Genomic DNA, 27,815 nt, shown 5'->3' with positions numbered 1-27,815 from the left:
TCCTCACTCCTTTATGCAAGAGTTTCAGTCTTTTAAGATTGCTCTCTGAGACAAGAGTGCCAAAAAGCAGTATTCGCTGCATCCTCAGGGTTCACAAATGGCATCTATGAAACATCTGATCTTGTAGAAATTAAGTGAAGATGATCCAGACTGATTAATGAAATTTTGTGAATGGGCTAGACAACAATAAGCTCAAAATGCATATTTCTCATTCACAATTCTCTTTAGTGATGAGGCTGTTTTTTTTTTATGGAAACAGTGAGGAAAATCAAAAGAACGCTCGCTACTAATCTCAAAACAACCCTCACTGCTCCTTCAAAGGAAGAAGTGTAATGATACGGTGTGGTATGTGGAAATATCACAGCATAGGCCCCCTTCTTTTTTCAAGGAACTGTCACTGCAGACACCTATTTATGTATGCTCAACGAGGAATCATTCTCCAGTGGCTTGAACAAAGATGGAGATTTTCTGACATGGTTCCAGCAAGATGGTGCTCCTGCACATTGCAGCATCTATGCAAGAAGGTTTCTGCACCAACAGTTTCCTGTTAATTGGATAGGAAATCAAGGGCCTGTGGAATGATCAGTGAGAAGCCCATATCTCACACCAGTAGACTTTTTCCTCTGGGGTCACGTGAAGGTCCTGATCTACACAGAGAAATTTCATTGTTGAACATTTGCAGCAGCACATTACTGATGCATGCAACACCATTACTCCTGACTTCATTCACTGTGTGCTTGCTGACTGGGTATCTCGTGACTGGGTATATGGATTTGTGTATCAGGAACAATGGTGGACACATTTAGCATATTCTGTGAATAAAACTGTTTGTATTGTTATTTTTAATTTTTCCCTATGATTCCAGACTTATGGACACCCTGTTTATAAAAAAGAAAGTAAATGGAAAGAGAAGGTTGCAGCAGCTATGTATATTTCTCAACAAAGCTGTAAATAAGAATTCATATGTGGTGACCCCATTTTATAATACTTAAACAGGGTAAGGTTTCAATTCATCCAAAGTTTATCTCAGAATACTTATAACTGAAGCACAAAAAACATGCAACAATTTTGTATGTTTTTGGAATATAACCTTAATGTGAGAAATTGTAAGGAATATAACCTTAATGTGAAGTACAGAAATTAGTGAAATCATTGAACAAAAGACTAGCACTTGTAAAACCCTTTGGTAACCCTAGACCTACATGCAAAGCTTTTTTCCAGGTCCAAGAGAACATAAAAGTGTAAAGTATTGACAAAAAATAAGAAACTGAATGTAAAAATCCAAAATAAACCTTTATAGTACATGAATAAATATGATCGCAACTTACCATAAAAATCATAATAAAACTTTACACTGAATTCACTACATTGATAACAACGATACAGTCACATAAATTAAATTTACTAAGAATAAACCCGATCAGCAGATGAATACTTGCAAAATTTCGATAAAATATAAATAACAGAACTGTAAGTACAGTGGTATCAATATTCATTATGTCATATCTGTACAATGTATAGATTATTAAATAATGAATAAAGAGCATTTTCAGAATTGTTTTATTATTTGATTTCAAAAATGAGGTTTTTGTTAAAAACAAAAAACTGACTTGAAATTCAGCTTTCGTTATCATCCAGTAATATTTTTTTTTTTGTAGGATTGCAAAATATATATAATACTCTTATCTGAGAGTGTGTGTGTGAGAGAGAGAGAGAGAGAGAGAGAGAGAGAGAGAGAGAGAGAGAGAGAGAGAGAGAGAGAGAGAGAGAGAGAGAGAGAGAGAGAGAGAGAGAGACCAAGAAAAAGAAGAATGATGATATCAAGCTCAGCAATAATATGAATTCTATAACATTTCTTCTGCTACATCAGGGGTTCTCAATCAGGGAGGAATTTTAGTGTTTTGGGATCACAGATTGACAGACTCAGACTGTTGAAATATTAATCTTTCTACAAACTACAGATTGTACATAATCTACAGGACATCACACTTTATTGGATCACATATTAAATTAAAAATAAAGATAAATATTTCACTTTATCTTTTTGGAATGCACCTTTTGAGTCGGACAATCTTGGAAAGGGAGGAAATGACATTCTGACATATGGTGAAAAGGGTGCATGGTGCAAAAAAGGTTGAGAACCACTGTGCTATATAGAATTATTTTAATCTATCTAAGTACTTATTAATCACTGCACATAAATGTTAAATTGGTACCTTTTCTCCAATTTCTGTCATATCTCTTCCAGGAAGTATTTCCAGATCAGGGTTCAGTGCACAAGCATCTAAAATTTCTTGATATTTAATTGTTTTCATATCACTAGTGAATAATATATTTTGCTTTAAGGTATTATTTTGAATCCAGGCTTGTTGAGGAACATATGCTACTGCTCCCTAAGACAACAAAGAGAAATAAATAAACTCACTACATTTACAATATGTTCACAAAAAAAATATTAGAAATTGAATTTATGTGCAGCAAGATTTACAATGGATGGACTCCCTTGGTAATGTATATATAACACATCTATTTGGAAACCAGGTTAATCTGCATTAGTTACCCAAATTAAATAGAATTTGGTATAATCAAACACACAGTAATGGGAAAAAAAAAAAAAAAAAAGTCTTAAATTTTATTTTGATAAGACCAAATATTAGAAAGATATCACTGGTAGGAAACCTAAGTTGCTCATTTTAACCTCTAAAGAGCACTTTACAGTCAATGGCAAATTTACAGAATCTCCCATCCCCTTAAAGAAAACAATATGCCGCTCCATGCTATGTCTGCACATAAACAGGCAGCAGCAGTAGTATACTGTTTTTCTGGATAATGAATTACATTTAATACAACTGTTTGCATAGGCCAGAAATATGATAATCACTTTCAATGTGAAATGTCTTATGTGTGGAACACTTACCCTTAGCAGTTCTATCAACTGCTAAGGGCAAGTGTTCCACACATAAGACACCAATGGTTTATAGCTGTGAAAATCAGAAGTTGATAAAATATGACAAGAAAAGAGTGATAAATGCCAAAAATACTGGAGGACTAAGAATTATAATACATAGATAAATGGGTACACGAGCCCAAATAATATTTTGGTACAACAGTGGGTACATCTCAACATAGCAGCTATTCTCACGACAAAAATAATTTTATCTAGTTTAGGCTCCAGTATCAGAAGACCATACCACAGACTACTACTGTCTATACATAACAAGAAATGTTTGTAATGAGGATCAATATAAGAAAATTAAAGTCCAAGGGAAAAAGCAATAGTGATCTCAATGAACTATCCATTGAGAATATATGTATATACATACACTGCCCTACCATTAATATTAAGACACCTGCATATCTACAAATAACCTTTATTTACAGAAAAACTAACAGAGTGTGCTGAAATGTTTAGCCTTTACAATAACCTCTAGTCTTCAGGGAACATTCTCCATCAGATTTTTGTAAATGTCATCCAACATTTTCTGCCATTTGGCCTTCAAATTGGTGACCAGTTTAGCTGTTTTTTGAGTGACCTCTCTTTACACACCTGATGATCCAATTAATCCCAGAGGTTTTCTACAGGACTAAGGTCCTCAAACCAATCCATCAACAATGCGAGCAGTATGACATGGAGCACTGTCCTGCTGATACAGGTATGGGCCTTCTCCAATGTGCTGCTACAACACAGGCAATGCATTATTGTCCAAATTTCAAGATAGTTTGGTATCTTGATAATTTCAAGATTAGAATGATATCTAATCATTCACAGTTTTGCTCAAAAACAACTAATAGTCTCAGGCAAAACAATGAAAAACAGCCCCAGATCATCACGATGCCTCTGCCAAACTTCACTGTTGGGATAATACAGTCCAGCACTAAGTTTTCTCTGCACCTGCCATACCCAGACATGACTGCAGACCGGTAGATGGCATACTGTAACTTGTCACTCCAAAGCCACAGCTCTCCATTGGTCCGTAGTCCAAAATTAGCAGGGCCTTATACCAGGCTAGATGGCATCTGGTACTAGTTGGTGGCTTGTGGAAGGCTGCACGATTGTGTAATCTCATATCACACAGTGTCCTGCACACAGTACTAGTACTGATGTGTGTCCCAATCATCTCACTTGGGTTGGGTGTCCTGCAACAATGGTGACTTGCATTCCAAGCAGACGATTATTTGCAGAGCTCTCCTGTCATGTTCTATCAGCTTTAGAAGTTTTCTGCAATGTTTCATTACAGTTTTGGAACCAGTCCATTTTCATTTGCAGATCAAATAAACTGTTGACCTAAGGATCATCAATGCCATTGCAATGTCACATACAGACTGTTTGCTCATGTGGCACCCTATTATTCTGTGCTGGAAGTCTATTAAATATTAACTCTGTCGGTTACAGCATTTTGCATTAAAAATCTTACAACTGTCTCCTTGAAGGCCTACGAGCATATTTACAATTGTGTCTGACACATGGTGCTGGAGGGGTGTTAATGAAGGGGTGTCTGTATGTTAATGGTAGAGTAGTGTATATTTGGTGTTATTTGAATAATTTTTCACATAAAATTCTGTTCAACTAATGCAATAAGTATATCACATGGAACAAACCAGCTTAGGTACTTAGGATGATATAGTCCTCTTTCACAACTTCAACAACTAATCTGAGTACACTATATCCTCAATATGTGCCTCCGTAGCCAGGTGGGCAGAAGCAGCAGTGCGTAACACATGCTTCTTGATTAGACTGAGGTTCGAGCCCATGACCACTAAATACGGAAAGGTCAGGGAATGACCACAGCATATCCCAGGAGCAATATGGCCTTAGTTGCTAATGCTCCAAAAAACCAAATAACAACATCCTCAATATATACAAACTTAATCTCTGGGAAAAAAGACTAGCAAAAAAACTACTTAGGATGAAAAAGGGAAGGGAAGGCTACAGAAATGAATGGTATACAACCAGTAATCCTTAAAAAAAAAAAAACAAAAAAAACCCCATAATGAGAGTGTATCGCAAAATAATCCTTTTACCGAGTAATCTACTTACTAATGATAGTTACTATTATCATTTTATGTTTTCCAATTCCATAAGAGATCTAAAAAAGGTGATCTAATTACCAACGAGTTGACTTCTGGGATGGTTGACATCATGGATATACATGGTTAACTGGGTTTTATATGTTAATTTCAGTTGATATATAATTTATTAATTGTAAAACTAGTTAAAAAAAAAAGCAAAATAAACTCACTTTTATATTAATGGTTCCATCTACTTTATACATCTCACCTAGCAGAGCAGATAACAGTGAAGATTTTCCAGCACCAACTGGACCTACAACTGCTACAAGTGATCCTTCTTCAACTTTTAAAGTAATGTTTTTCAGAGTTGAAGTCTGATCAGAATCCCATGCAAATGTTCCATTATCAAATACAATACTGTATCCTAAATTTAAACATTTTTTAGTTATCAAAATGAAAAATAATTTGTATAGCTGTATATTTTTGCTAACATTAAATACGTTCAACTGTAACACTATTTTAAAAGAAAGAAATGCTTTCTGCTATTTTTCCAGGAAAACCCAATGCCAAGACTGGAATGGATATATATACGTTCATCAGTTTGGAGTTTTCATAGAAAGATAGCAAGAAAAAAAAAAACATTGTCTATGATGTAATAAATATTCTTTTAAATTTACAAAACTAATTTTTTCCCATAATTGGGAATAACATTCTTATTTCTATTTAAATCCTGAGGATAGTAGGATTAGAAATTATCAGGAATATATAAATTACAGTAATTATCCCATTAAAATTAAGATAACTTATAGATGTGTAGTATGGTTATGCATAATATATATATATCTGATAATTAAAATAAATCTAATATTTAAAATAAATAAAATAAAATCATCAGCCAGTAGTAGTACTGGCTGATGTTTTTATTTTATTTTATTTTATTTTAAATATCAGATTTATTTTAATTATCAGATATATTTGGGCTTCATATGGAGGATGTGCATTTGCTGCCTCTAATGATAGCTTCATATTTATATTTATTTATTTTTATTACTTTTGCCTAACTTTTACATATATATATATATATATATAAAATGAATCTCAAGGGAAATAACTTTTGTTCAGTAAAAACAAGATTTTATTAAATAAAAATATTGTGTTTTATAAGAAGCAACACATTAGGTTCACAAAAAAACATAACTTCATAAAAATTACATCTTTTTCAATATAATTCCCAAGCTTTCCATACACTTGCTATATCTTTTTTCTCAAACTAAAGCCTATAACAGAAACAAATTGATCTGTAATAGTGCCACAGAAAAGGTTAGGCTGGCAAAAGCAGATTATGAGAAAATCACTAGCAAAGAGAACAAAGTGTGGTGATAAGGAATTCTGTATGCTTCACATACACTGTGCTGCTGCTTTATTAGGTACACCCCTGCTGTGCACACAAATGGTTTGTCCCACAATGTTGCAAGTCACATGACCACAGAACAACCTTTCTAGTATCAGTCAAGCATACAAACCATATCAAGAATGGGAAAAAGGAGTGATCCAACGGACTTCGAACGTGGCATGATAGTAGGTGCAAGACGTGCTGGACAAGCATCTCTGAAACAGCAGTTCTCCTGAACTTTTCACTCACCACAGTTTCAAGGGTGTATTGAGAATGGTGCAACAAACAGAAAACAGATGGTGATCTGCTTGGTGCAACAAACAGATTATGGTGTTTGTGCAACAAACAGATTACGAACAAGGGGGCAGAAATTCAAATTGAGGAAAGACAGTTGTAGAATAGATGTGCTGAAATTTGCCTTTAGCCAGCGGGTGGCTAATTACTGGAACAAACTTCCATCTGCCATTGTGAAAGTTGATAGCTTAAAAGAAATTCAAGGAGAAACTGGACAAACTTTTAGAGGGAATGGTTGTGCAATTTTTTTTAAATTATTATTTTTCTTGGCTGGTGCTACATAAGCTCATACGCTTGCTTTCTTGCATCACACGTCTCTATTACTATAAGAGAACTGCTAAATTATGTGTAACTGACAGCGGGATTGCAATTGGTTGGCTGGAACCACTTTAATTAATAAATAAATAAATAAAAAAACTTTAAGATCCGCAACTGTACACGATACACAATGTTCATACACTTTTAAATCTCTAACCTTTACAGCTTACTGTAACACATGACAATGTATACTACACGGAGATGGGGAAAATGCCTGGTGCCGTTAGACCCTAAACACACTTTATACTTAGTCTAAGATACGGTTTTCCAACTGCCTGCAGTCTTGCTGATGTAACTTACCTAAAATCCAGATATTTAATACGGTAAACAGAGCCTCTGGTTGGAATAATGGGATGTATGATTTTTAATCCTGGAAAGTGTGGTAGTACCGTGATGATTATAATCATCACCTTCACCATATTATGTGGGAAAGACCCGGGATCGAATCTAGTCTATGATTCAAGGAACTGTTATGGGATTTTCTCACTCCAAGGCTGAATTAGTTTGTTTGAAGTATGGACAGCAAGGTTGTATCTTTCCCTTCCCCCGGAAACTCTGGTTTCGTCTAGCGAAATAGGTCAACCGATCAAAGAACACATTCAAATTATTTTCATTATTTCAGTTCGCAGATATCAGTGGTTATGGTAACCGTTGGCCCAATATCGGTGGAAAAGGCCCGGGTGCAAATGGGGTTTTTGATATTGGAAGGAAGTTATGTTTTTTTCACTCCATGGCTGAATTTGTTGGTCTCCTGCAAGGACAGCATGGGTTTCTCCTGGAAAAATGAATGATCCATTCACTATACATGGATGGATCATTTTGTTCTTGGGTAACCATAATGACTTTTTTTTTTACTCTAGAAATGGTGGGCTGGATTTTCTTATTAGGGAGTTGTGCACATTGAACATGATAATTACATAGAATCCCAGTGTGCTCCCAGCAAAGAAATAAGCCCATTACCGTGTGAGGGCCAATTCGGATTGATAACAACACTGTACTCCCCACATTGGATGGAAAAGGCCCGGATTCGAAGAACATTTATTGGCTTTTTTTTTTTTTTTTTTTAAAACTCTGTGGATGAGTTAATCGGGCTCAGTCGTAGATATCAAAGTTTTCTCCCAAAAACTGGGGTTTTTCGTCCAGCAAAGCAGGCAAATTTACCAGAGAACACACAATTTACAGACACAATACACATAGGTAGATGAAATTAAATTTCCAGGGGACCCTAAAAAAATTATTATAGTTTAGTAGTAGGAGTCATGGGCCACCAGCTCACACTTCTCTAGAATGTGAGAACAATAACCGCACTTAGTGAGATATGTCCGATCTAATTAAATGCGTTTCCCCTTAAATTTATCAATGCCCTCCGTTTTTGATGTCCAAATTGTGGTCTGAGTGTGAGTCCATTCCCAATCCCTCAGATTCATCCATCCACTTTGTGATATATTATATGGGAGCCATGCTTCAAGAATGTATAATGGAAAAATAAAAATAAAATACTAGGAATGGTATATCAACTAAAAAGCCGATGCAAATATTCCGGTTCAAAATAATGTTCATCAACATTAATGCTGACAGTGTTAATGGAGTTTGTCTGTTATAAAGTTTTAGGTCTATATTTCCTATAAATGTCATGTTTTCTGTGGTCTATTTTCCTGTTTACTGGACAAAAAACCAGAGTTTCTGGGTGAAAATATATCACTTGAACCACACTTAGTGAGATACATCCGATCTAATTAAATGCGTTTCCCCTTAAATTTATCAATGCTCTCCGTTTTTGATGTCCACGATTGTGGACATCAAAAACGGAGCCAAATTGTGGTCTTGATATCTGTTGATGATCCTGCTCAGATAGCAAACAAACTGAATGAGTATTTTGCATCTACATTCACACATGAGGAATTATTAAGGTTTGAAAATGGCAGAATGTTATCAAATTGTAACAGGGTGCTTAAAAATTTTTTGTAATAACTAAGAGCAAAGTGGAGGAGAAATTGTTGAAGTTAAACATAAGAAAGGTAACTGGGGTGGATGGGATCTATCCAGTTATATTAAAGGAGGCGGCAAAGCAACTAAGCAAACCCTTAGACATAATTATGAGAGCATCCTTGGACTCAGGGGAGGTCCCCAAGGACTGGAGATGTGCAAATGAATCCCCAATTCACAAAGGGTGACACGAGTAATTACAGACCAGTTCTTCTGTTCCGGGTAAAATAATGAAGTCACTGGTTAAAGATGCACTGTAGGATCATCTAGACAAGACTGCAGCAATAATTCAGACACAGCATGGGTTTGTTAAGGGAAAGTCTTGTCTGACAAATTTGATAGGATATTATGATGTGGTTACAAAGGAACTGGATGCAAAAAATAATTTTGATATCATATATTTGGATTTCAGGAAAGCTTTTGACACCGTTGCACATGGAAGACTATTGTACAATTTGGAGCAGAATGGTATTAAGGGTAAGTTGCTACAATGGATAAAAGGATGGTTGAGTGGGAGAAGACAGAGGGTGGTAATCAATGGGTGCTGCTCTTCGTGGACTAATGTTATTAGTGGAGTCCCACAGGGTTTGGTGTTGGGTCCACTGTTGTTTTATATATTTATCAATGATATTGATGAAAGTATATCAGGCTTAGTGTCAAAGTTTGCAGATGATACAAAGGTTGGCAGGGTTGTTAATGACAGTAATGGCAGTGTGCTACTGCAACAGGATCTAGAAAATTTGGGCAGATGGGCTAAGAAGTGGCAACTGAAGTTTAACCTTGACAAATGCAAAGTACTGCATATGGGTAGAAGTAACCCCAGAGAAACGTACCAACTGTGTGGTACTACACTTAAGGTGGTAGAAAATGAAAAAGATATAGGAGTAATTGTGCAGTCAGATATGAAGTTTTATGAGCAATGCAGACAGGCTGCCAGGGCAGGTCATGGGGTTTTGTCAATGATATATAGGAATTTTTCTAGCAGGAAAAAGGAGGTTATTTTTTATTTTTTTAGGAGCATTAGCAACTAAGGCCATATTGCTCCGGGATGTGCAGTGGTTATTCCCTGACCTTTCTGCATCCTCCGTATTTGGTGGTGACAGGCTCGAACCCCGGTCTAATCAAGAAGCATGTGCTACGCACCGCTGCTCCTTCCCACCTGGCTATGGAGGCGCCACTGAAAAAGGAGGTGATTGTCCCTCTGTATAAGGCAATGGTCAAGCCATGTTTTGAGTACTGCGTACAGGTCTGGAGGCCTCATTTTAGGAAGGATGCAGATTTGCTTGAACGTGTACAGAGAAGGGCAACAAGATTGGTGAGGGGAATGAAGGGATCCTCTTACCAAGAGAGAGAGGCTTAAGTTCTGCAAATTGCAGTGGCTGCAGACTAGGCACTAGCACGGTGATCTGATTGAGGTGTATAAGGCACGCTGAATTCTGATGGGCTCCTTCCACTTTTTCAGATTATGAACCTAAGGGGGGGGCCATAAATTCAAATTAAGAAAAGACAGATGTAGAATAGATGTGCGGAAATTTGCCTTTTGCCAGTGGGTGGTTAATTGTTGGAACAAACTTCCATCTGTAGTAGTGGAACTTGATAGGTTAAATAAATTTAAGGAGGAACTGGACCGGCATTTGGAGGGAATGGTGTGATTTTTTTTTTTTTTTTTGGCTGATGCTGCATAAGCTCATACACTTGCTTTCTTGCATCATATGCCACTACTACTACTCTGTGAAAACATCCTCTCAATGGCACTCCTGTGGAAGAAAATAACTTGTTGAGAGAGGTCAGAGGAGGATGGCTAGATTTGTGCAAGCAAACAGACAGGCCCCAATGTTACACATGTCAGAATACAACCTTGGTGCGCAGAACAAAATATCACAATGGACCACTAGTCACACTTTGTCGCGAATGGGCCACAACAGCCAGTACAAGAGAGCATGCCTCCTGTGGGCACAGCAACACCAGCACTGGACTATCAAGGAATTGGAAAACAGTTGCTTGATCTGACAAGTTGAGGTTCCTAGTGAATCATGTTGATGGAAGGTTCAGAATTGGAAAACAACATGAATCTATGGACCCTTCATGTCTGACGACTACTGTGCAAGGTGGTGGGTGCAGTGTTATGGCATAGAGAATGTTTTCTTGGCACACATCAGGTCCATTGATACCCATATATTCACGTCTGAATGATACATCATACCTAAACATTGTTGCTGACCAAGTGCATACATTCATGTTGACAGCTTATCCTCAGTCAGATGGTTACTTCCAGCAGGATAATGTGCCAGTGCACAAAGCCTGAATCACTATGGAATGGTTCCAGGAACATGACAATGACTTTTCTTTGCTGCAGCAGCAAAGAAATTAAGGGAGTGAAGTTGAAAAATATGTAATTAATGATAGTGAAATGTCATATGACTATTTAATGGGGAAAGAAAAAAAAAAAAAAAAAAAAAAACTTTGTTGGAATGGGTACAAAGAAGAGCAACAAGATTGGTGAGCTGAACAAGAGTACTTATCTGGAGACTATGCAGCTGCAAGATGTGATTGATATATATACAGTCTTGAAAAGATTGAATAAGCTAAATGCTGATGGAACCCTTCCTCTTGCTAGACTACACCCAAGGGGGTAAAAATTCAAATTATTGAGGAAGAATAGTTGCAGATCAGATTTGCAGAAATTTGCCTTCAGCTGGATGGTATTAATTGTTTGAACAAACTCCCATCTGGTGCTGTAGAGGTGGGTAGTTTTATTAAAGTCAAGGAAGAACTAAAATTGTTAGATGCAATGAACACGTAAAATGGGAAGTTTTGGTGGTTTTTTGGGGCTGATGCCATATAAAAGTTTGCCATCTTGCATCATTTGTTAAAATGATGATTACTACTAATAATCCTAAACAAGCATAATAATATCCATGCTTGGGCATCTCTGCCCAAGCATGGATATTATTATCTCTCAATTATAAATCAACATATTAGCTGGTCTCCTGATTGGCATGGGCAATGACCACACAAGCCAATACAAGTATTGCTAATTTTCAAACATGATGGGACACACTACTGCACATGGTGACATACTCAACAAGTGACAGGTCAGCAGAAGATGCTATTAGGGCTCTGCTGAATGGCACAAAGTAAACCCTGGAAAAATAAATCATATGTATTTTTCTGGATTTTAAAGCAGCTTTTGATAGGGTCTGGTGGGGGAGAGTGCTCAGGAGGCTAAAATTGGCTCAATTTTCTGGAAGATTAATAAGATTTTAAGAAGTTATCTTAGTGAGAGGCATATAATAGTGAGAACATTATGAGGAGCTTAACCAGAGGTTGGCAATTAGAGGTTCAAACCCCATGGTTTGATTTCAGGCCCACACTTGTGGAGTTTTGTGATGGATGGGTCATTAAATAGGGACTGGGGAGACTCTGAATTGTATGTGTATGCAGATGACTTGGAAATTTTAGTAAAAGGAAATTCCAGAAAACAATTAGAGGAAAGAGGACTGAAATTATGAAAATAATTTGTCTATGGGCAAATGAAAATAAACTAGACATATCTATTGCCAGGTCTAGAATATTAATGCTTACAGGAAAGTTGAGCATTACAAGGCCTATTGTGTGCACTTCTGCCAGATCTTTGAAATACTGTATGCCTATAGTGTTAAATATTTAGGAATCATATTGGATGAACAATTGACCTTTCTACCTTAAGGTACTTGAGAGAAAAAAAACATTTTATACTCTAAAATAAGGAGAATTGTTAGAGTGGAGTGGGGTGGGGTGTGAAAGAAAAGCCATTGAATCTCCTTACCACCTTACCAGATGGAGCATGGTGTTATAGAGCAGAAAATTGTCTTATTAAGAAGCATTTAATTTCTGCTCAGAGACTTTCACTTGTGGCGGTAACCTGAGCTTGTCAGACAGTGTCTAATGATGCATTAATAGCAGGAAGGGAGCCCGCAGACTTAATTGTAATTAAGTAGTATTTGGTTTATTCTACTCTTAAAAATATTCCAGTTGAAATTATGGGTATTGCGGCTTGTCTTGAGAAAAATAAGTTATATATACGAAGCAGGACATGAAACTTGAGAAGAAGAGAATACAGAAAGAAACTGAAAGAATACAGGACATGAAACTTGAGAAGAAGAGAATACAGAAAGAAACTGAAAGAATATAGCAATGCAGGTGGAACAAATCTGACAAGGGTAGGGGTACTTATAGCTTTCTGCTTAACGCTGTTGCCCATTAGAAGTATGTGAGGTGGCCAGATCTGGGTCGTCACGCTACTATGGTAATCACAGGACATGGACTGAAGGCAAGGTGATGGGAGCTGGGGATGGAACAGACTGGACTGTGTTCATATGGAGAGGTAGAGAATTCAATTCACATTATAAGGTGCCATGTGATGTATGAGGATTTAAGATTGCAGATGTTAGAGGATATGAATTTACTGATATATTTTTAACAATTAAAAATTATATGAATTTTAAAGAGTTTGTAAGGAAGGCCTTCGAAAGAGGACGAAGTGGGAATAAGGCAATGTAAATAATAGTGTATATTTTGTAAATATTGTATATAGAATTTGTATATCGACGTACACTAATGAGCCAAAACATTATGACCACCTACCTAATATGATGTTGGTCCTCCACGTGCAGTCAAAACAGCTCGTACCCAGTGAGGCACGGGTGCTACAAGATTTCTAAATGTCTTGTGGTATCTGGTACCAACATGTAACCAGCAGATCCTTTAACACCTGTGAGGTCCGTGGTTGAGATGCCACAGATTGGAGTTGCTGTTCCAACACAAACCACAAATATTCAATGGGACTGATGCCTAGGGAATTTGGAGGCCAGGGCAATACCTGGAAGTCTTCCTCATGTTCCATGAACCAGTCTCAAACAATCCGGATGGTGTGGCATGGCACATTATCCTGCTGAAAGACGCCACCGCCAGAGGGGAAGACAAGACCGTTGCCATGAAAGAGTACCTGGTCGTCAGCAATAATGTTTGGATAGATGGCAGACATCAAAGTGGCTGGCACATGGATCACTGGACCCAGGGTATCCCAGCAGAATATCATCCAAAGCATTACACCACCACCACAGGCTTGTTTTCGTCCCATGGTGCATCCAGGTGCCATCACTTCCCCAGGTAAACGATGTACATGTACCCGTCCATCCACATGATGCAACAGGAAATGTGATTCATCAGACAAGACAACCTCCTTCCAATCAATCAAGGTCCAGTTTCAATGCTCGTGTGCCTATTGTAGGCACTGCTGCCGGTGAACCGTGGTTAGTATAGGCACTCTGAGTGGCCTGCGACTAGCAGCCCCATTTTCAGCAGGGTTCGATGTACTGTGTGTTGTGACACATTACTCCTGTCACCAGCATTCCAATTACTGATGAGTGCAAACCTGGGAGAGCCTTCGCTCACCTCTAGCAGCGATACGTCATGGTCGTCCAACACCTCATCGGCGGTTCGTGGATTTTCCTCCTCTGACCACTTTCGGTAGGTACTAACAACAGCTGGTCAGACTGCTATCAGCATGCCATTTCGGATATGTTCTGACCCAGTCATGTGGCCATTACAATTTGGCCTTTGTCAAACTCTCTTAAGTCAGCTGACTTTCTCATCCGAAGAGCAAGAGTAATCCTGATTAACGGAGCTCAGTATCTGGTGTTTTTTATATCGTGTCCAGACCTGCACACGTGCCGTAGTTCACCTGCAGTTGCTTCGATTTGCATAATGACTAGCTGGTCAATGTTTTGGCTCATCAGTGTATAGCTACTGTATATAGTATTTGTTTTAAATCATACAAAAAATTTTACGTTATATTATGCAGAGTTTTTATTATATATTGAAAATTTTATTTTGAAAAAGCAATAACAGTTCAGGAATGTGATTCGTAATTGAAACAGACCAAGAGCAACAGTGTACGCCTGTCCTCTAGCATCTGGGAAATCTGAATTAATAACTGTATATTTGTAGCATGGTATTTTTTTTTTTTTTTTTTTTTAAATTGTACTAGATAATAGAGAACTGCTTCTTCAATGGTATGGACAGTAACCAAGTTATGAAGTCTAAAGATTTTTAGATAATGACTGAGGCTAAATGGACAATTTAATGATGATTTTTAAATTAAGTGTTAATAAGTGTTGAATTGTGTCCTTAATTCGGATTGGCCTATGGCCCAGGTAACGTGTATATTCTGAGGTAGAAAATAAAATGTAAATATAAATATCCCATGTGAACACAACTCAATCACAACCTTTTGTAATAATATTGAATGGGGGAATGTATAGCATGGCTGAATGGCAGATATTCTCGGGGTCTAGTGTACTAGAATTACAGGAATAATGGAAAGGCATTATGTTTACCAGAGAATTTCAAACTCAGAACTGTGGTAATAGGTACAGAGCCTAGAAAGACAGCTTTGACAGGACAACAAGAGGATTTCAGTGAGTAGAGACCCCTCTTTTGCAATGTACTAATGTATGTGGGGTGATAATTTAATTCGAAGACTGGTGCAAGATTTTATCTTAATTGTCATCATTTGAATCTTCTGTGGATCTCTCCTTCTCAAACTACTCTTCCTTGAACTTTACACACTTTTACCACTGTCGTAACATGCATTAAATGCTTCTTGTACGCCATTTTTTGAAAGACTGCAAAGTGCTTTCATTGTGGCTCTGCTCAAACTGTTGTGTCGAACACAAAATGCTTGCCTTTCAGAACTTTATTCAGATGTTAAAACATTAAATCACATGGGACTATGTCTAGTGAATAAGGGGTATGTGGCAGATCCTTGGCACCTATGGCAGTGATAACTGCCTGCAAAACATTAGCCATATGGGGGTCTGGCATTGTCTTGATGGAAAACCACTTAACACTGGAATATGGCTGTCCTACCAAGAAAAATATTGCCACATGCTTCAGTCATTTCTTTAACTGAAGCCTCGTCTGACAATAACAAATCACATATTGCTGTCTAATCTGCATGTTGCTAAACAACTTGACAGTAACTGAAGATCTTTGTGTGTGTGTGTGTGTGTGCGTGCGTGCGACACGCACACGGTGGAATCTCACTATTAGAAATATATCACACAGCTATCTCTTATTCAATTTTATTTTATGGTCAGATATTAGCATTAGTTGAGGCATACGATACAAGAAAGCAAGCTTATACAGCATCAGCCAAAAAAAAAAACACCTTCCCATTTCACCCACCTGGGAAGGGTTTTTTGGCTAATGCCATATAAGCATGCTTTCCTGCATCAATCATATGCCTCAACTAATGCTAATATTTGACCATAAAACAAAATTGGGTAAGAAAAAGCTGTGATACATTTCTAATAGTCAGATACTGCAGTGTGTGTGTGTGTGTGTGTGCGCGCGCGCGCGCACACACACACACACACACACACACACACACACACACACACACACACACACGGGGGGGGGGGGTGAAATGGATTGCAATGATTAACCGAAACTTCACTTAAATGATGTACCATGTTATGGAATATTACATTGTGGGAAATAATATATATATTTATTTTGTCAACTGCAACAGATTATGCTAGAAATTCTGTTCCACTACTGTCTTGTTACAAATATGGACTAACCTTAGAAAATAAACTTTATATTTTACTAACCTTCTTCTGTTACTTTTCCCACACAACTAAGATCAAGTTCTTCACTGTCCAAAAAATTTTTCAGTCTTCTGAGTGAAACACGAGCCTAACAAATAATAATAAAATTTAATAGATATACATACATGATTTGATTAAAAAGCTTGGTGAATGATTTTGTAATTTACAAATACATAGCAGTAGCTAAAAGATAGTGAGTGGAGCTTACAACATCTCTTGAGCATGTGCCCTTATACAGCATAAGCAAAAAAAAAAAATATGCACTTCATTTGTCCATCTCTTTCAAAATTGATAAAATAATAATTAAAATAATTAAATTTTTCATTAAATTAAGACTTCAATTTAAAATAAATTACAAAAACTAACTCTGCATTTTAAAAGCAATGATTTTAGCATTAGTAGAGCATATGATGTAAGAAAGCAAGCTTATACCAGCATTGACCAAAAAAAAAAAAAAAAAAAAACCTCCTTCCCATTTCACCCATCCATTTGCTCCAAATATTTGTCTAGTTCTGCCTTGAATTTATTTAAGCTGTCCACTTCTACAATGACAGATGGAAATTTGTTCTAGCAATCAACCACCTGCTGGCTAAAGGCAAACTTCTGCACATCTATCTTACAACTGTCTTTCCTCAATTTGAATTTATGTCCCCTCAGGTGATTAATTTGGGCAAGAGGAAGAATCCCATCAGCACTAATGTTGCTCAATCCATTCAAGGCCTTATACACCTAAATTAGATCACTTTGCAGGTGCCTAGTCTCCCAACACTAATTTGCAGAACTTAAGCCTTTCTTTGTAAGAGCAACCCTTTGTACCATTTGCTAATCTTTTTGCCCTTCTCTGTACTTGTTTCAACAGCCTCTATATCCTTCTTAAAATGAGGTCTCCAGACCTGTATACAGTACTCAATGTGTGGCCTGACCATTGCCATATACAAGGGGATAATCAGCCCCTTATCCCTGCTAGCAAAATTCATGTATATCATTGACAAGACACCGTGAACTATTCTTGCAGACTGTCTGCACTGCTCAGAAAACTTCATAACTGACTGCACGATTACCCCCAGGTCCTCTTCATTCTCTACCTCCCTGAGTGTAGTACTACACAGTTGATACATTACTCTGGGGTTACTGCTACTCATATGCAGAACTTTGCATTTGTCAATGTTAAACTGTAGCTGCCACCTCTCAGCCTATCTGCTCAACTTTTCTAGATCCTGTTGCAGTAGTGTACTGTCATTAACAACCCTGCCAACCTTCATATTGTCTACAAACTTAGACATTAAGCCTAATATAATATTATCAATATCATTAATAAATACAGAAAACTACAATGGGCCCAACACTGAACCCTGGGGGACTCTACTAATAATATTAGTCCATGAAGAGCAGTGTTCATTGAAATTTATTTAATTTAGGTGTATAATGTTGATCATGTTATGATAATAGAATCCCAAAGTGGATTCAGAAACTTAATTCTGTCCTTGAGTTCACTGATAGCCAGTACAATATATTAATAAAGGCAAATCAATGCAAGGAAGTCAGGTTTATTCAGCATCAGCCTTAAAAAAGACACTTGGTTTTAACCAAGTATCAGTACAATTCTACCTTAAATTTACATAAGCTCTGGTTCTAATATATTAGGTAGTAATTTATTCCAACGGTTAATAATACTTTTGCTAGAAGAGCATTTTCTTATATCCAGCTTGCTTTCAAATATCAAATATCTTTCCTTAATTTAAATACTATTTCATGCCACCTGCAATAGACTTTTACTTAGTAACAATATTAATTAAGCCGAGCAATGCAAGGAATAAAACTTATTCTGCATTAAAAAAAAAAAAAAAAAAAAAAAATTTAATTTGTCCATCATTAAAAGAAACTATCCAATTCTGTCTTGGGTAAGACCTTATTCCAATTATCAACAACATGTTGCTGAAAGTGAACTTCACAAGGTCTAACCTTGTTACTTACCCAAATTTTATATTCACACACCCTTGTTGCATTTTAACCTATCAGTGTTAATATATGGCTTTCATTCATTTTGCTTATTCCTTAAGGAACTTAAACATCATATCCAATCGCTCCTGGATAATTCAGGAGTGAACAGATCACTCCAAAGGTGGCCAAGTGTCCAGGCAATCTAGTTTTCCCTCAATCAATCTAGTCGGCTTTCTTTGAACCCTGTATAGAGGTTATGCATTTTTTTATTTTATTATTTTTTTTATTTTAGTGAGACCTCCAGACATGAATGCAATATTCCAAATGTAGTCACACCACTGTTTCATAAAGAGGAATAAAAAATCCTTTTTCCTGCTAGCAAAGGTCCTGCAGAGAACATATAATATTGAGCTTTTCTAGTCACTGCTTATGTTGAAAGGAAAGCTTCCTCTGCTTGTATCATAGTCCCTAAACTTTTACCATCCTGAACAAACTTTAATTGTGTGGCCCCTCAATCAATAAGTCACTCCAGATTTATTTTCCCCAAACGAAAAATATCACATTTAGTAGAATTACACTTCAGTTACCATCTTTCAGACTACCTGTAACCAATCAAGTCATTCTGAAGCAGCATAGCTTGGTCGAAACACAAAACAGCTTTCTTTATATATCCCCACAAATTAAAATTAAATATCAGTGGTTTTAACACTAAATTCTATGGAGCCCACTCACTATGCAGGCCACTCAGAAATATGGACACCGATTACCACCCTTGCCTCCTTTCCCTCATCTAACCTTTAGCATTAGCATTAGTAGAGGTAATGCTTATGCAGCATCAGCCAAAAAAAAAAAAAAAAAAAAAAACCTTCCACTTCACCCCTCCGTTCATTCGAAATATCTGTCCAGCTGAGCCTTAAATTTATTTAGGCTATCAACTTCCACAACAAGGGATGGAAGTCTATTCCACCAACCAACTACCCGCTGGCTAAAGGCAAATTTCCGCACATCTATCCTACATCTGTCTTTCCTCAATTTGAATTTATGCCCTCTCAGGTGATTATTCTGAGCAAGAGGCAGTATCCCATCAGCATTGAGCATGTTCAAACCATTCAAGGCTTTGTACACCTCTATCAGATCACCTCACCGATGCCTTTGATTCACTTAAGCATCTTCCAGTAATTCCAGCAAGCTCCAGTATGTATCCTTTATATTAATAAAGAATGTGTATTCTTTACAGCATTCTTCATATCAAAAACTAACTTTATTGCTCTTCTGTTGAATCTTTTTCAGCAGATGGGCATCCCTCCTGAAATGAGGATTTCAAAGCTATATATAATACTTGAGATGTGGCCTAATCAAAGCTTTATGGGGTATACCATTAATGCCACATAATAGGCATGAAAAACAATTCCTTCACTAGAAATAAATCAGAATGTCCCATAAACAGTTAATTCAGTACTGACTTTTAAATACAGTTTAAGGCTTGCTGCGACTAAGTCATTAATATGTTCCTGGGATTTTTTTTTATGGGGAGCTGTATGACAAGTACAAGTTTACCTCATAGGGTTTAAACCTTGATTATTATTATTGTAATTAACTGGTTTTATCAATTTTGCATTAAGACAAATAATGCCACAATGGGTCTTATATACAGGGGCTACATAATATGTGTTTTAAAAGGTTAGTTGCAGTAAAAAACTAGCACTTTAACAGGAAACTTCATTTTTAAAATTGTTAAATTACAGTAATTCCTACTAATTAAAAATAAATACAAAAGCATGCAAATCAGCTTACCCGGATTAATCTTGTCAATAAATCTGGGAGGAGGCCCATTGGAAAGCGCAGTAAGTTGAAAAGAGACAAAGACACAAATGCTTTATTGGCATCAAGAATATTGTGAGGATCTACTGCTGTGTAGACACCAAATGTGGCCAATGCAATCTAAATGATGAAAAAAAAAACTCATTTTAATTTCTGCATGAGGAACTGCAGAAACTTAGTTGATAGCTAATAAGCAATTCATAGAATTAGTAGATTTCTTCAATAAAATGTCATATTCCCATTAGATAAAATGGTAAACTGCAGCCATTATCAATTCACTGCAGGATGGAAGTCTCCTTAACGATTCATACTGAGGAAAATGGACCATAATCTGGCACTTTGGTCCGGTGCGGGCTGGCAGATCGACCATATTTAGTAGTCATGGGCCTGCACTCCTGATCTTGACCACTCTGCTATGGAGGCCTGGAATATCTATAATATGTAGCATTAATTTGATACTACTATACAGGTGACCCCCGCTTAACGCTGATAATTCGTTCCGGAAAAACAGAGCGCTAAGTGAATCTGTGCTAAGCGAGCGCTGCATTCCCATAAGGTAATATATGTATTTATGAGTTTTGGTCGGTGCCATAGGATATTTCCTAATCAATAATAAACGATAATGAAAAGATGTACAAATGTCGGTCAAAATATTTGTACATATAAAATATTCTGCATTACATACGTATATAATTATGTGGTAACTATGTATCAAAATTAAACTTAAAATTACAATTTAAATGATCTAAATTGATTTAATCAAAAAAAAAAAGTGTGTGATTTTGGGCTGTAATTTGGCCCTCTTCCTGGTAAACTAAAAGGGGTTTTAATTTTAAATCCCCTACAGCGTTACCACCCAACAAGAAAGTCAACCGATCCTTCGGCACTTTGAAACCTGGTATGTTTTTTTCTTCTTTCAATATGAAACTTCTTTTAGGCATTCGTTTCCAAAAATAGTCCTACTTCATCTATGTTAAAAACTTGTTGAGAAGTACAACACATAATACCCCTCTTCAATAATTTTAACAAGTTCTTTTTTGAAAGTTTCGGCTCCTTGATCTGCACTTGCGGCTTCTTCCTGGGTTCTAAATCTATTCAGCCAGCCCTTACTAGTTTTAAATGGTTCCATATTTTTTTTTTCAGGCGAGTTTTCTTCAGATCATCATATAGACTAATCTTTCTCTTTTTTTTATAATATTTAACTTAACTGAATTCTGCATTGGATATTATCTTCAATAAAATTAATTAAAGTCTCTCCATTTTAATCCTAATAGCCGGCCCAGCCCTAGTTGCTTGCAGTGGAACAGCTGTCTTTCCCGCTGCTAAAATTAATTCTTTTTTTTTTTTTTTATAATTGTTCTTACAGTCCTAAATTATGGCACACATCCACTTGTTGTTAACTGCAATTGATTCGCTTCAAAACGTCTAATTTAATTTTCAAATTCAGTCTTTTTCTTACATTTATAGTCTTTGTACTGCATCCAGTTTGTTCCTTTTTCATTCTTATCCGCCATTATTAACTCTTTGAAAATGTAACTGCATTGGTTGCATTAATTATGATTCAATGTTCGAGTAACTGTCTGTTACACACTATGTCTAATACTGTACTGAGTGATGACTAGACTTCGGATAAATACATATAACGCAAGCAATACACTTGATCATTTTTTAAAATGTTGATCTCTGAACTATATAACAAGACACTACTGCAATTAAATTAGCATGCGAGAAAATTTCTCATCAAAATTTCTCTTGATGAATATAGACTATTCATCAAGAATAAAATAAAAACAATATCATTTATGGATGTAATCACTGCTCTCACATAAAGGATACACTCAGATTTTATATAGAAAATCTCTATATATAAAACACTTAGGTATGCCGCCCAAATTTTCGAACTGCTAATTGTTGCCAGCACCTGTTCAAGCTGTTCGCTTCGCTTGACCACCATACTTGGAATTCTTTATTAATTTTTGTACTAATGTTTTTCAACTGAAGAAAGGCAATGTATGCGTGAAAGCTATCAATGTATGTTTATTTTATCTGTCTTCAATTTTAATAAACCGTTTAAGTTTAAAGAAGTGTAAAAATGACTGAACAGCGTGTAAGAACTTTGAGAAAATGTAGAAAAAAATGCTAATGAAACATTAGAGGAGAAAATAGATTAAGAGACTGAAACAAGACTCTACGACTATGAAGCGGACAGAAAACTTGGAAGAAAGATTGGAAATGAGAAGACAGGCAAAACGCTTAGGACTAATCAAATAGAATTACTAGATGCAAATAATCAATAAGCTGTAATTAAAGTAGAAGAGCATGACATAGGAAATGTGTTACAACTGTGAGTATTGCAATGCAAGATATTGGGGACATGAGTTAAACGCATCAAATAAATACACTGAATGCTGTAATGATGGAAAGGTTTCACTTGACCCACTGTCTCAGACAGTGAATGCACATGTATCCCCTTACAGGGGATACACATGAAGAAACTAACTACAGAGAACATATATGAGAGTACAACTCAGCAATGGCATCTGCATAAATGGGTGCAGGGATTAAATCACCGCCTGGAACTAGTCCATACTGTTTTAGAATATGCGGCCAAATTTGTCATTTGGTCTCACTGCTATATCCACGAGGCAAATAAGCCAGGATATGAACAGCTGTATATTTTTGATTCTGCTGAAATAACAACAAAATGGCTCAAAAAACAAGTAAACCAAGGTCTTTGGCCAAAGTAATGCAAAAATTGGACAAGATGGTTAAGAGACTATATAATGCACCTACATTCAAAATGGAAGTTGCTAAAATATTTGCTGGAGAAGAGAAGACGGGTAACCACCTGAAAATAGAGACATATGCATATATCCCACAGGTAACTGCTGTAGAATTATATCACCAATAAACAAGAATGGTGAAGATTGATGGATCTAGATTAAACTATTTACACCATAATCAGAAAGATGGCATATGTTATGCCGGGTAGATGTAATTTTTATTTCCTTACATGAAATTCACGTCAGTATTCTGCTAATCTTTAGTTTAAGCATTGTGACTTCATTGGAAGTGCACACTTTTCACTTCCCAATGTCCACATGCATTTTCACTTTTTTGCAGCTGGAATCATGTAAGTACTGCACGACAAACATGAAACAAGTGGATATTTGTCATGCAAATATTGGCATATGCTAATAATACCACTAGTAGGAGTTGGAGCCTCATCTGGAACCCAACATCCCTAACAGCTTTGAAACTGAAGAGAACATCATTTGGAATGACCACAGCAATATTGCAAAGTCTCAAATCAGTGTTTTAAGCAATGTAAATTTTTGCAACTGGACATCTCAATTTTATTTAAAGTAACTTATTTCAAAACTCATCTACAGTTCTGGGGGGGGGGAGAAAAAAAAAAAAAACACTTCTGCTCTCCGGCATATGAAGACTGAACTTTATAAAGCTAATTCAGTCCAAACCATATTCAACTACTAAATCATCATATTTCCTGATGTTCCTTCAAATGGATCTCAGATGATCATGAATAAAATCACAGTGACAAAGTATTGGTTCAAACAGTTAAACCGAAATTCCAAGAATCAAAAACATACTTCTAGGAGGTGATTATCTCTCTTCATATAAGGTGGTTAAGGACACATACAGAGTACTGCATACAGGTCTGGAGCCCTCAGTTCAGGAAGGATGCATAGCTGTTGCAACGGATACAGAGAAGGGCAACCAAGGGGTGCTCTTACGAAGAAAGGCTTCAGCTCTGCAAATTGCAGCATCTGGAGACTAAGCACCTGCAAGTGATCTGTTTGAAGCTTTAAACAGCTCGAGTCAACTCAATGCTAATGGATTCTTCCTATTGTTCAGACAATGGACAAAGGGAGCAAATTCGAACGGAGGAAGGATGACTGCAGAATAGATGTGTGGAAGTTTGCCTTCAGCCAATGGATAGTTGATTGCTGGAACAAGCTTCCATTGGATGGTTTGAATAAATTCAAGGAACTAGATAAACTATTGGAGGTGATGAATAGGTGAAGTGAAATTTTATTTATTTATTTTTTTTTGGTTGATGCTGTTTAAGCTCGCATCATTTGCCACTACTAATGCTAAAATACTTTAATCAAAAATTATGGATTTCATGTATTCTACTTCCTTAGAAATGTTTGCCACTCAGAGAGCTCCTTACTCCATTTTGCTTTCCCCCCCTCTTAAGAAACCAACAGCAATCTTCCATCGGTACTTTATCACTTTTCCATTATATGTCCCAACGAAAGCATTCCCATTGTTCATCACCTACATCTCCCACATTTTGAGGGGAAAATACTGAGATTGGAATTAAAAAATGAATTTTCAAAGACATCTGGCAGCCCAAATCTTTATAATATTGCAGTAAAATTGACATTAGAGATTCATATTTATCTTGTTATTTCTTCCAAGAAATTTATGTACAACTACTTTCAAGGATCACAAATCTGTTAGTGTAGTATCCTGTTGCTTGGTTTCAAATATATCATCTTAGAGGAGTCTCTCTGAGGCACAATGAAAACCTCTTCTTTCAGTTTTGCATTTGTTAAATTGAGAAACATCTCCCTTAGGTAAAGGCTTCCATAACAAAATATTTGGGAAATGCTTTGCAAAATTTTTGATATACTGTACTTTTAGTTCCTGTTTAAAGTAATTTCCACTGTTGTAACATTAAATCAAGGAGTTCTGCTTGCTCTTTAGATAAGTCTAAATCACAAACTAAATCATTCATCTTTTCTCACTTAAGTGCAGTGCATTATAATTTTCTGCTTGGTAGTCCAAATCTGTTGAAATGGACAGACCAGTAAAGTCCATAACACAAGATTCCTCACTACATTCATCACTGCTTCCTTTATTCCATGATTTTGGAGGATCTGGCAGGTTTTCATTATTTGGAACAAGCTTATTCCAGATGATATGATATGATTGCATTTTCTGGGCATTGCTGATATTTTTGTCATTACGCAAAATTAGCAATCATCAACACAGTTGTGCAGCTTTTAACTAAATCACAGGAGAAGCAAAAGACGTACAGGTAATCCCCATATAACAGTACTTCTACAACACTGTTTCGTTCTAACATGACTGATTGTGTGGCAATCCTAGCACAACACAGTACTCGCTTTCGCTCTAACACAATTAGAAAATAGCAGCAAACCTCACACACACAACAGGGTCTTTGAGCTTTTGTGTGGGGAAAACCCTGTTATTATGTTGGATATAATTTTTCAACATTTCCATTCTTTATTGTGAATTGAATCCCCGCTGTTGATTTGCTAGTTGTTATGAAGAAAAAAAGAAAAAATTGGGAAATCCCCATCTTTTTTATTTTGTTGGGAAATCCTCATGTTAGGTTCTGTGTTATTGAATTTGTGCTTGTTCAAGACCATAAAAAATTGTGACTTTGAAGGGTGCAGTTTGTGACTTTTATGGTTTTTGTAAGGTTATTTTGGTTTTGGAAAAATGAACAAAAAATTAGAACTGCTGTTGCTACAGGTGAGGAATAGAAGAAGAGATCATGAACAGAGCAAATAATTGATGGATGAGAATGAGAACCTAATAACCAAGGATGAAGAGATAAGAGAAACACGGAAGTATTTTGAAAATCTGTTGAATGTACAGCTGGCAAAACGGACAAAGTCAGGTTGATCATAGGAAGGAGGATGGAAGAGATACGGAGAGAGAGCAGACAGACTTGATGTGGAATGATGTATTGCAGGCATGGAAATACATCAAGACAGGTAAGTCTGCTGGTATGGATGAGATAAATGGAGAGATGTTTAAGGCTACAGGCGAGGCAGGGATAGCGTGGACAAACAGACTGCTCCGTAAGATCTGGGATGAGAGACAGGTGCCGAAGGACTGGAAAGGTTTGATCATCCTGTTGTTCAAGAAGGGGAACAGGAATAAGTGTTCCAATTATAGAGGCATCACACTGTCATCACATGTGAGTAAGCTGTATGAGAGAGTGTTAGAGCAGAAGATAAGAGGAACGATTGAAAATAGGATGGCTGAGGAACAGTATGGCTTTAGGCCTGGCAGATCGACGGTGGATCTAATTTTCTGCATCAGGCAACTGATGGAGAACAACAAATTTACATTATTTAAGTGTACCCCATCCCTGTAGAAGCAGTCTCTCCTGTCAACAAGCACAGACCAGGCTGAAAAAAATTCTACCACTTCAGCCTTTCACAATCTCTCCAGGGCCAAATAACAATATTTTTGTTAGCTTTTGGAACATAACCCCTTTTTTGTTCTGGTTCTTAGTCCCATATTACACTGTTTTGCACTAAATGAAATTCTGTAGGAATCTAACTACTGTGTTATAAGAGGGTTACCTGTATTTTATCTTCCCAATTAGCCACATCCTCAGATTTGTGGTGCAAGGTATACAGCACATATGTGGAGTCTAAGTTTTGTCCCGATCACTAAACTTGCAACCAAAGTACATAGAATATGCATATTTAGTAATACTGTAGACTGGAGTTTCTGTCATAAACCATCCACATGCATGTAACAGAAATTATCAGGGAGAGTCAGACACCTCTTTTGCTTCTGCTTAACAATACAAATTAATACATTTTAACAATACAATGCTAAACAAAACACAAAAGAAAAAACAATATTCATTATATATGCAGATTAACTGTACACATACTCACACTACAACTGTTTTTCTATTACTGCAAGAGAGAGGGGCAGGAGGGAGGGAAACAGACAACAGAGAGGGAATGAACATGTTAACCCTCCCCCCCAACATTACTGCTATCCAAGTAGAATATGCAAACAATATTATTTTCCAGTAATGCAACAGATCACTCATATCTACTCCACAAAAAGCCTTAAATTGTAGTAAGATATATGCATTATGGGTAAACACAAAAACCATATAGGTAGAAATTGTGTTGTGATGCTGTTGTGATGCAAAATCACAATTTCTACATTTAAGAATTAATTTTTGAAATTTACATATAAAAACTGACTGCAAACATCTGACATATTAGTGGAGGTAAAAAATCATGTTAGCCAGTGTAATTAATAGTAACAGCATTTAATTTTTTGGAATTTTTATGCCAAATAATTACTAGTAACTAATAATAATTATAGCTAATACTAATTTTATTGGTGTAACTATAGCTGCATAGGGCCTTTTCTTTCACCCTATGTAACTAACGAAACAGGCCTAGGCGCTCTGGATTCATTGAGGAATTTATTGTAGCTTAAACACAGAGCGTACAGATAAAGTAGAAATATATGAGCTTTCGGCTATATGGTAGCCTTCGTCAGAATTAAAATACATGAATGGCAGTTGGAATAGAGATGTGCACTGCCAGGTGCGTGAGACGCGAGGTTTAATTGTTTGT

The 27,815-nt window shown here is 36.6% G+C and overlaps 1 protein-coding gene across 1 annotated transcript in view; it reads right to left on the bottom strand.

The window, feature by feature from the left end:
- The window catches only part of LOC150090538 (ATP-binding cassette sub-family C member 1-like), a 188,586-nt gene that overhangs the window by 68,677 nt on the left and 92,094 nt on the right, over positions 1-27,815 (bottom strand). The window contains exons 13-16 of the mRNA XM_090378379.1: positions 20,392-20,538; positions 16,660-16,744; positions 5,241-5,434; positions 2,217-2,393 (exon numbers count right to left, since the gene is read on the bottom strand). Of these exons, the coding sequence (XP_090234505.1) occupies positions 2,217-2,393; positions 5,241-5,434; positions 16,660-16,744; positions 20,392-20,538 (603 nt within the window). The remainder of the gene's footprint in view (positions 1-2,216; positions 2,394-5,240; positions 5,435-16,659; positions 16,745-20,391; positions 20,539-27,815) is intronic.

The sequence above is a fragment of the Mastigoproctus giganteus genome, chromosome 1, assembly GCF_048544385.1.
Source record: "Mastigoproctus giganteus isolate SK-2022 chromosome 1, ASM4854438v1, whole genome shotgun sequence".
NCBI classification, from domain to species: Eukaryota; Metazoa; Arthropoda; class Arachnida; order Uropygi; family Thelyphonidae; genus Mastigoproctus; species Mastigoproctus giganteus.
Note: the sequence above shows the minus strand (reverse complement) of the source record. Positions and strands in the feature narration are given on the sequence as shown.